Source organism: Cibotium barometz, chromosome 35, assembly GCF_041138505.1.
Source record: "Cibotium barometz isolate CiBa-2024 chromosome 35, ASM4113850v1, whole genome shotgun sequence".
Classification (NCBI taxonomy): domain Eukaryota; kingdom Viridiplantae; phylum Streptophyta; class Polypodiopsida; order Cyatheales; family Cibotiaceae; genus Cibotium; species Cibotium barometz.
Window position 1 is genome coordinate 2,951,870 of NC_141080.1, and position 11,584 is coordinate 2,963,453.

The 11,584-nt window shown below is 42.7% G+C and overlaps 1 protein-coding gene across 1 annotated transcript; it reads right to left on the reverse strand.

The window, feature by feature from the left end:
* Positions 1 to 7,015: 7,015 nt before the first annotated feature.
* LOC147618054 (U-box domain-containing protein 1-like) lies at positions 7,016 to 9,708 on the reverse strand. The gene has a single exon (XM_086775295.1). It carries the CDS (start codon positions 9,246 to 9,248, stop codon positions 7,209 to 7,211), a length of 2,040 nt encoding a protein of 679 aa, XP_086631421.1. The 5' UTR covers positions 9,249 to 9,708; the 3' UTR covers positions 7,016 to 7,208.
* Positions 9,709 to 11,584: the final 1,876 nt, after the last annotated feature.

An 11,584-nucleotide genomic window follows, 5' to 3' on the forward strand; every position in this document is an offset into this window, starting at 1 on the left:
AACCCTAATAGAGAACACACAAGGTGAGAGGCTGAAAATCTTCTTCTTCTCTACTCAACACTCAACACACCATATACAAGATAAGAGTACATATAATATGAAAGGTACTCAACCAATACATACACGGGTTCTCTATAGTGTGAACCCGACTAAATGAGCTGGCGCTATAACTATGCCAGTCTCTAGAATGGCTATCACACAGCCTGTCATCCCACTGGCCGCATATCTCCCATGATCTCACCAACTATGCCAGTGGTGTAAGTGTGTGGCCTATCCCCCAGGCGGGTCATCAGTGGCCACCGCCTCACTAGACGAGCTTGATATCTCAACATAAAATATTCCATGACTTGTAGAATCAAAAAATGTTATGGAGCACAATCCCCTCACAACACTTAGTGCATCAGATGGCGTATACTAAAACATAATTGTTTATGCCTGCAAATTATATGTGAACCAGATAGCCGCCACTTCTTGATTGAGCATGCAATTCAGAATATGGCATTTGTTGTCATTATTTGGCCACCATATCCGTTTGTGACGTTCAAGTTGGACTATGCCATATCAGCACTTCTGGATACCATCTCTCTTTCTTGGTTGCTCTTCATTGTGTTTCTTTCTCCTAGCCATCCTTGCCTTATCATTGCTCTTCTCTATCTCCCTGCCATTCCTCATCTTTTTAGGTTTCTCATTGCTCAGCTCATAATGTTGTCCTTCCTTGTAATCAACCATGGTGCTCAGACTTTGGAAATAAGATATGACACTGCTGTTTGTGAGGTTTCACTGCCATAACTCACTTTTCTTTGGTTTACAAAGTAGTGACATTGTCCTCCAAGAGGAGATAGGACTTCAAGATGTAGGGATCATTCATCGACCACTTGAGATGGGAGCTAGAGAATTCGGATTCAAGGTGGAGCCAAAGTATAGTTGTGTGTTCTCTATAGTAACAACACAGGAGGCTACACCTTCTGCCAAATCGAGGGACACTGTGAGTGTGATCAGCTTGCTTGAAAAGCTCCCACTTAATAGTTCATTGCATTTTGCTTTCTTGAGTGCCACCACTATAGAGCAGGTTTCAAAGTTTCCATGACGCTATAATGGCTACATTGTGTTTGAGCTTTCGCCATCTCCTCTGGGGTCTACAATGTTTGGGATGGATCAAAAGTCTGATGGTCATATCTGGATGCTATACTCTACAAGCTTGCAAGACTCTTTCAATGGAATGGTTCGAATCAGTAGGTGTGTGGGCTACTTGAGGTGTTGCAATTTAGATTGTCCTTATATTGATTGGACAAAACTATGCAATGGAAAGGAAAATTGAGAAAAACATGTCTAGTGGGTCCAATTGATAGAGAGTGTGGTTCCCTGGTATGTGGCGAGATACCAATCTGTGTAGCACAATGTAAAGCTTTCATTTACTACTACATTCTGCATGATCGTGAACATACTTCAAGATGTGCAGTGCATGTGGGAGTTCATGAGCATCCTATTGATGAGGGGAGCAGTCGAGGTAAAAAAAAAGAAAGTAGATAAAATGGTATCAGACCGTGCGAGAAAGAACCCTTTCATGTCTTGCAAAAAATATTGAAGTTGATGTTGCCAAAGATATTGTCATGGACATGTTGTTTGTTGGTAAAGGAAGCCACTGAGAAGTTGGATGAGCTTGGTGTTCAATAGGTTCTTGAGGTAATCACACCATTGTCACAAAGAAGGAGGATTCAAAGATCCGTGCAGTCAGCTAGATATGGATTAGAAGGAATGGACTGTCGGCTTGATTCATTGCTAGATTTGAAACGACGGTGCATATATCCATTTCTACAGAGTATCCTTTTTCTCGGACAGCTCTTAGATGATCAGTAACCTCATGTCTTCAAGATGTCTACTGTTGGTCCAGGTTCAAGGCTTGACTTGGTGAATAGAATGAGGCCAGGTGTGGCAGCTTGGGGCAATAATGGTTGCACTTTGACCATGTCCACCAGGTTAAGGGATGGTCTACCATGGGTTCTCACGTGTATGACCCTTTCATTAGAGAGCTTCTCACAATTGCTACATGTGAATTTAAGCTCGAAGACACTGGTGCAAAAATAAAGTTATGGCAGCACATTAATGATCAAATACTAAAAAATGGATTCCCTTTGCCAGAATTTAGAGGCTTTATGGGCAGATGGAGCAAGTGCAAATTGGCTTACAATTAGAACATTGTATAATGGTGGACCCGATAATGTGATGGAGGGTAAAGAGAGAACATGTGGTTTTCATTGGAAAATGAGCATGATAGAGCATACAAGGAAATGCATTAGGCCGCCTCATTTTCAAGAAGAGCATAGGCAGCTGTGTAGAAACTGACAGAGAGAGACATCGGATGCTAGTGCAGAGATTTGTAAAGATTCTTTAAAGAAGTGGTGGACAGCTATGCATCTAAAAGATGGTGAGTTGTCTGCCCTTGAGATATGGTTGGCATGGTGGGATATACAGGTTTCCCAATGGGGGGGATCATTCATGCAACAACATAACGACACAGGATTTGTTCCTTCTGTGAATTTATGAGAGACAAAGCATTCAAGTATGAGGGCTGCACATGGATATGCTAAACACATAAGCTTATATGAGGCCACTGCTTTAGACCTGGCAATGTCTGTGCTTCAAAGTGCACACTATAATGCCTACATGTTTGGCAAACATTTGGGAATAGGACCTACTTTGGACAAACTAAGGGAGAGGATTATGACAGGAGATTCAAGCAATGTGTCGACAAAGAGACTAGTTGATGTTGCCCACAGTGTTATAGAAGAGGCTAGGCTTCAGACACCTAAAATGCAAAGGCCATCAATGAAGCAAATAAATTAGGTTGAAGTGAAACTGAGGGTGTCCATGCACCTTGCTTCAAGGGGAGAAGACAACATCGTAATGGTATTAAAGAGCAGTTTGTGTGGTTTTGCAACACCTATGTAGCCCATACATGGAGTGTTGACCAATCTATCCTTGGTGTGCCTGGCCATTCCCTGGGGATGGAAGGTTTCTGTCGGGACTTTCATAAAAAAACATGAAAAGGAGTAATTGCAGCATGCAAGTTTTGTGCTTGAGGAGGAGGATGAGAGTTTGCATGTGCAAGGACCAAACATGCAGAGGAGTGCAGCAGTATTGAGTCATGTTCGCGCTTGGTCGAATGGATAATAGGATCGTGAAGTGGAGATCCAAGCTAAGTAAAGAGTTTTAAGAGAGGATTCAAAAGGCTCAATGTTTGAATGCTGAAGTAGTGCAAGAGAAGATAATAAGTCCAAATGAAATGCATCTTTTCTATGTGCATACAGAAAGTTCTATTACAAAGGGTCTAACATACACAATGACAATATCAGAGTTTCCACGCGGCTCCTGCAAAAAAGACTTCATGCAACGAGATGCAAAGAAAGGGATGTATATTCTATGCAAACACATCTACTTTATCTTCATCAGTGTTTTGGGATTGAGTGATAAAGTGCACGAGTTTATGCACCAATCAGCTCTTACAAAGGTGGAATTGTTCCAAGCACTAGCTTCTCGTAGAAACCAGCCAAGTATTGGCTGGCCACTTGGTTGAATTTTGAGACTGCATAGGATCATTTTGGACCAGCCTTATGTATTTGGAATAGGTATGAGGAACGCTTATATATGTTCTGATATACCTGCAATGTAATTTTGGGAATGTATAGAAGCGTCAAACCTACCCTTGATGTAATTTTGCTATTTTGATGTTGGGTAATGGTCTAAGAAACCCTGCTTCTAAATGTGTTGGCTTTCTTTGTATTCAATAAAATCATGTGGACTTTTGGATTTTACATTAATGAATGGGAAATACCTATATTTGGAACATAAATGACTTAAGGATAATGAATTGATTTGTACATATTGACAATGATATAGATGCTCAAGTGGGTTTGGTTTTTCAATCTTTAAAAGACTATTGTTGTTTGAATGAAGGAAAAGTAATTGCTAAAATTTTAATCCTTGAAGTCCTTGACATTAAAAATAACATGGGCAAAACACCAACCATAAATAAAGCAGAGAGGGCTATATTTAGAGATGTTTTCAATAAATAAATTTTAACTAGGGATATAACTACAATGTAATTTTTTTATAACATATAGATGCAATCAGAGCTAACTAACCACAAATTATACTTTTGATATTAGATATATGTTCTAAAGACCATTGCTCCCATATTTCTGTGGATTTTTCATATTCAAAAAAGTACATAAGCTCTTCTCCAAAAATGAATGAGAGATACCTCTATTTGGAATATAAATAACTTGCACTTTGTTGTGAAAATCAACAAAAGTCCTCGCTTGAACCACCGCTTTGCTCGAACGCAGTCGCTCGAATTCTGGTAATCCTCAAGAAATGGTCATGGGTGAATGATCCCCACAAAATATAAAGCGCATGAACACCCAAAAACACTATACATAATGCGTGTAACATACAATGTGTATGAATACACAATTCGTGTGTGAACACACTCCACAGCAAAACACTAAGTGTCTTCTAAAAAACAAAGCACATGAATATCTCATGCGGGTGTGAAGTCCAAAGATGCAGGCTTAACTCAAGTGGAGAGAGATCCCAATAGTTTGTGAGTGTGGATGGATAAATTGTTTGTGGTAGTGTGAAGGGCCAAGGTGTGGACATAAGGTGTGAAAAGGATGAGAAACCCTAAGGTCTTAGGGTTTTAGGCTTTGCTTGACGTTGGTATGCTTTGCTGAGAAATTGCTGAAAATGCTAAGGTTGGCTTTCGCCTGCATCCGATGATCTTTTGCTAACGTAGGCGACTAAAACGAAAGGCAGAGTTGCTGCAGCCAGCTCTCGTTTCACTTGTAGAAAACGCTGCAAGCTTGCGTTTAGTAGCAAGGCTTCCTCCTCCTCATCGGGTATCCCCGTTTCCTTTCCATCTTTACTCAGCTTATACTCAAGTATGTATGGCTTATGGCATCTGCTCTCACAACAGTGAAGAACCTTTTACACTCCTCACAAAACAGTGTACACAGCCTTAGTTGGTTCCCTAACGCAGAGTTGAGATCCGGCTGGGAGAGCCAAACTATAAGCAGTAGTTGAATTAAAACTGGACATGTGATGAACGCTGCAATCACCAGCATGAAGTGCTTGTTCGATGATGATGATGCTTTGAGAAGAACAAGCTCATGTACATTGTGATATCACTGAGAAGATAAAATTGCTTGTTGTGATACAACTCGTTGCATTTGTGTTAAGCTTCAGCGTGGATTGTGAGCTTGTTATGTTGAGCTAATTGAACAAGGTCCTCTAGCATTCCGTCATAGATGTCTTTGAGCTCCATGAGAGAGGTTCCCTTTTAAGTTGGTCAGGGAAGCTAGGGCTTCTTATGCTGATGTGGCCAAAAGTTCATACGAGAGTCTCTCTCACGAACACACTCGAATGCAATTCTCATGCCAGGGTCTCTCCACTCTGGGGAGGGTCTTTATGAAGATTTGAAACAAGTACTACAATGCTAAGCTTTGAACCAACACCAAGGCAAGGAAGCTGTTCCAAAATTGCACTAAGAACGGCACGAGTCAGACTTTTGCAAAAGATTTAAGTTCTACACACTTATTTACCAAGCTACATAGGAAATCTCACTCTGTTCTGTTTCTTGACAGTCTGTCTTTTCACAAAATTGGTTCTTTACAAAAATCAACCAAGAATAATAAAAGATCAAAAGATCTGTAATAATTTGCAAGAGATCTTTACACTCAAGAAACCTTGTATATAAGCTAGGAGAACCTTGTGGTGTATGGGGCACACTGGCTCACACTAGTGGATTGGGTTCAATTTCCAGCAGGGCCATACTTGCAAACAGAGTCTTAATCAACAATTTTTAAATTTTTTTTTGCTTTTGAAATTGTAATGCTTGTACACTTTTGCATCAACTAGTCATCAACATGCTCTCTGCATAATGTTGATGCCTAAATTTGTAATATAACATGATACAGTTTTCTTGATGAAAATGTACTGAAATATTGTAATTTAGAATATGTTCTTGTAAATAGTGTCTTCTTAACACTTTCCTTATTGCTTTTACTTGCAATACATCAAGATTTATATTAATCTGTGTAGATTTGTAGTACTCCAACAGATTTGTAATCTTTATCCAACTTCTTTGCAAGAAAATGATAAGACTAGAAAGATTTGATCAAGAATCATTTGTTTTTGCATCAAGATTTGTTTTCAACACAATAAACTATGCATGCATAATCTGTAAAGTGCTCTGTTTTGTACTGTAGATCTGTAATAAAATTGTACTCTACACTATTCTTGAAAATTTACACTAATTCTTAAAAATTTGTATCAACTTCATATAAAATCTTGAAATCTACACCAAATTTCTGCACAGCAATTTGAAAACTCTACACAATAACCTTGATTTTTTGCACTACAATCTTCTTCCTGCAATCTTTCTCTGGTAATCTAGGATTTGATCTCGAAGAAATAAAGGCTTCAAGGATTGATATTTGATACTGTAGGCTCTCTAATCAAGATAATGCAAGAAAATCATTCAAAATTGGTTGCTAAAATCTCTGCAAATCTTAATTTCGAAAATCAAAAAAAAATTTAAAAAATCAAGATTAAGAAGTTCAAGAAATTAAACAGTGAAGTGGATCAGGGTTTTGAAAATAGTGATTAATAAAAACTCGAAAATGATTAACATAAGTTTCATTGCTAATCTTGTTAAAATAAAAAATTAGTAAATTTAAAAATTATGTAAAAATCAAGTTAAAAATAATTAACACTAATTCTAATCAAGAAAATGTATTTCAAAAAAATTAGATTAACAATAATTTAAAAATAATTATCACTAATTAAGATTAAAAAATACATTTTAAAAATTAGATTAAACATAATTTAAAAAATAATTATCATTAATCACTTTCTAAGCAAAGATCTAAGCCAAGAACTTTGATACTAATTGAAATGGAGTGATTATAAAGTTCAAATTAAGAACAAATCATTATAAATTAATATAAGATTAAGGTTTGATAATGATTTAAATGGTGAATCGCCAATTATCTTCAAATTGTAGGACTTAAGGTAATAAGATAACATGAATGGAATTCGATATTTGTTTAAAGAGTGAATCCCCTAATATCTTCAGATTGTAGGGGTTAAAGATGCTTATTGGACGCATGTAGAACACATGAAAAGAATCATAACTACATATACAAAGATTAATGGTCGGCGATAAGTGGGACAGGCGGGGCGGGGCGCGGCGGGGCGCAGCGAGGCTCCCATTTGAGCAGGACTCGGAGGAGCGAGGCGGCCTTTCTTCTCGCCCGCGGAGTGCCGGTGTTGAAGAGGCTATGGAGAGACGGCAACACGGAGTGGACATCCATAATGTCTCTTATGACAGAGTGGCCGCCATACCTGCACAAGTAATGGAGGATCGCCACCACGTTCTCCTTGCCATTCGGGCTAGCTATGCGCAGCAGATCCACCAGCAGCGGCACGGCGGAGGCGCCAGAGATCGCTGCCCGGCCCTCGACGGAACCCGCCAGAACCGCCAGAACCGCTAGCGCTTCCTCCAGGAGTAGCCTCTCCGGCAGCGACAGCAATTCCAGCAAAACTCCCACCACTCCCGCCTTCACCAGCTTCGCCCGATTGGGATGGTAAATCGCGATGTTGAATAGTGCCGACGACGCATCCCGCTTCCCTCTCTGGCTACCCTCCCGGAGTAGCTGCAAAAGTCCGTCGATGGCCTCCAGCTTCTCGCCCAGCAGCGCCGCGTAGTCGGTCTGGTGCGACAAACTGAAAAGCGTTGCTGCGGAATTCTCCCTTGCGGCGTCGGTTGTGTTGGGATTCCTCAACAGCCCAATGAGAGAATCGACGCCTCCAGCGTCAACAATCAACGGCTTGTTGGGTGGGAAAATGGAGAGATTGAGGATCGCCGTCACGGCGTGCTCTTGCGTGCGCGCATCGGCTGCAGAGAGGAGAGGAATTAGCAACGGAATAGCTCCAGCATCCGCGATCACCTTCCGGTTGTCGGCGCTGCACTTCGCCAGCAAGCGCAGCTCTCCAGCAATGTGGCGCTGCGTGCCGAACGCCGCCGACGGCAGCTGTCGAAGAAGAAACTCTGCTGTAAGCTTGGTGGCCTCCAGGGCTGTCGGAGTCGATTGAGAGGCGCTGCTGTCGCGATGAGGTGGTTCAGGCGGAAGCGCACGGACGTTGTGGCGCTCGCACCACTGCCAGATGAGGCTGCGGAGGGCGTAGTTTGGGATAAGCGTGGTGTGCGCCATCTTCAGCCCGCTCTTGGGGCAGGTCTGATTGCCCCCCTCCATCCACCTGGTAATCGATGCCCTCTCATAAGTCTGCCCTGTCGCCACAATCACCGGATCCCTCATCAGATCCAACGAAATAGGACAACGGAAGTCGTCCGGCACCTTCATCTCATCCTCTTCATTAGGCTCCTCCGACACCTCTGCCTCCACCTCCTCAATCTCCGACGCCCCATACAGGACGCACTTGCTGTACCTCACGAAACTAACAAGATCATTGAATGAAATTTTCATGTTTTCCGTCCGGCGTGCCGGAGCCTCCCAGGATCCGTCTATCTCCTCTTCCAGCCTTTCCAGCTCCTGTTGGCAATCGACGGCGCTGCTCAGCTCCAAACTGCTGAAGATTTGGGTCAACGTTGCCACTTCTGGCGTTTCTTTCCTCTCAATCTGGCCCATGACGGACTGCACCTCCGCCCATAGCTGCGACTCCTTCGGATCCACATAGAGCTTTGCTTTCCTAGCCTGTTGCCGGACGAGCTCCACCTGCTCTCGGACCTCACAAGACACATCCAGCAAAGCCACTGGGAAAATTTCAAGCGCGGTGGCCATTTCCTGCGTTAGTTGGTGGAAATGTTCCGACAGCCGGCGGTGCTCCATGAGAAGCCAGATTCGGCTGGACTCGGCACATTCATCCGACAGAAGCTTCACTCCCCGGAGGACAACATGAAGCTCGATGAAGCATAGAAAGGCGGAAGGCGGTAGCGGGGCGGCGGAGTCGCGGAGCTCCTCCAGGAGCATAAGCAGGATTTTAACCCGGCGTGAGATTACGCCAACATTCCGTTTCTGGCAGAGGCTGAGTTTGGGACCGTCGGCGATTTCCTGGGCGAGGTCGATGAGGCTCCTTACCAAAGATATGGAGGTGGGGTTGAGCAGCGGCATGAGGGGGTCGCCGTAATGGCGTCTACGGCGGTGTAAGCGCCGTGAAGCGATTGCCATAGCCGAGGAACGGAAATTAAGAGAAATTAAAACAGGATTAAGGCGAAGATGAAGTGTGGTGGAGATGATTAAAGCCCAAGAGGCAGATGTTTGTGAGGGTCGAGGGGTTGCGATTTTTATGTGCGCGCGTCGACGAGCGGACGGTAGAGCAACAGGCAAGGAGTCGCCCACAAGGCAAGAGAAACGCTGAAGTGGGGCGTTAAAAAGGCATGTGGAATAGGTCCGGCATGACGGAGAGGTTGACTTCTACGACGATGGAGGAGGACGGTGATGAACGCGGGCAGCGTCGTCCTGGAACCACATGTGCAAGGTACGCCGAAGCCGTCAACAAAGCCTCGTCTTATTTAATTAATTTTATAATTTGCCTGGAGTCAATTAAATTCCTAGAGGTAATTCAAATTTAGTTGACATCTATGCTACGAGTACAGCATCGGGCCACCTGTTTATTTGAATTCACGGAGGCGTAATCGACCCCCCGTGGCAGCTCACCCGTACACGTGGCAAGTGCATCCGCAGGACTTTCTTTCCAATTCCCCATCAGCGCATACTGGCTTATGCTAAGAGTACAGCATCGGGCCACCTGTTTATTTGACTTCACGGAGGCGTAATCGACCCCCCGTGGCAGCTCACACGCACACGTGGCACGTGCATCCCCATCTGCACGACTTTCTTTCCAATTCCCACGTGGGCGGTGCCCGCCCCCTAGCTAGGACTCCTTTCATGGTACGCGCGTCCCCCTTTCTCTGACGTGGCGTTTCGAAGTTTCTAGCAACCTTGAAACATGGAAAAAAATATCGTCCTCCTTGGCGTTTCGAAGCTTCTAGCAACCTTAAAAAATATCGTCCTTGGCGTTTCGAAGCTTCTGGCAACCTTGAAACATGGAAAAAATATATATATATCGTCCTCCTTATTAGCTTTGAAACACGAAAAAAATATTGTCCTATGACTGTCGCCTTAGCTTGCTTCAAGCCTTGGCGATGAGCATCACTAGCCTACGGGTCTCCCTCCGGAATTGCACGCTCTCGAATCATTTTTCACGTGGGCCCAAGGGGAGACGCAGGGAAAAACCGTCCTTTAGTGTAATTTTCATGGCTCAAATCGCCTAGCCTTGCTTTCAAGGCTTCGATTTTGTTGAAAGTTCAGTTATAAAACCAGTTAACCTATGCATTGTTTCAATAAAAACCAGTTAAGGAAGGTCATCCTTTTTTTAACTGGTTTAAAAAAAAGTTCATTTCTAACACTGAGGGGAGATCTTCCCCAAAATTTGGGACTCTACACATTTAAGTGCCCGTAACACTTGAAATGTGTAAAGGCTTTAATTAAGGCTCACAAAAGAAATGAAAAGTAAGAGCTGGGGCCAGGGGTAGGAAAGAGAGAAAAAGTGAAGGGGGAGGGGGGGGGGTATTACAAGGGTACAAAAGGAAGGAAAAGTGAAAGGGGGTACAAGCTATGTCTTTTCTAAAACTGTTCACTTTCTATGCCTTCCCTCAAAGGAGGGTTATTACAATCTATGCATTCACACCACATATGAGTGCTATCTTTTCTAAAACTATTTACTTTCTATGCCTTTCCTCTCAGAGGAGGGTTATTACAAACCATGCATTCACACCACATATAAGTGCTATGTCTTTTCTAAAACTATTTACTTTCTATGCCTTTCCTCAAAGGAGGGTTATTACAAACCATGCATTCACACCACATATGAGTGCTAGTTAGGGAATTCTAGTTATGAGTGTCCCCTTTTCATATGACGTGCGGTTTCGAAGCTTCTAGCAACCTCTCCGTGTTTTGAAACATGGAAAAAAATATCATCCTCCCTATGATTGTCACCTTAGCTTTGAAACATGAAAAAAATATCGTGTCCTATGATTGTCACCTTAGCTTACTTCAAGCCTTCGCAATGAGCATCACTAGCCTAAGGGTCTCTCTCCAGAATGGTGCGTTCTCAAATCATTTTTCATGTGGGCCCAAGGAGATGGATTGGGGAGACTCCCCATCCACTAGCTTGGACGGGGAGACAATGTCAGGAAAAAACCATTCTTTAGTGTAATTTTCACATCTCAAATCGCCTAGCCTTGCTTTTAAGGCTTCGAATTTGTTGAAAATTTAGTTATAAAACCAATTAACCTATGCAATTTTTTAATAAAAACTAGTCGAGGAAGGTCATCCTTTTTTGAACTAGTTTTAAAAAAAGTTCATTTCTAACACTAAGGGGAGATCTACCCCAAAATTTGGTACTCTACACATTTAAGTGCCCGTTTCATGTAAAATGTATAAAAGCTTTAATTAAGGTTCATGAAAAGTATGAGCTAGGGGCCCAAGGGTAGGAAAGAAAG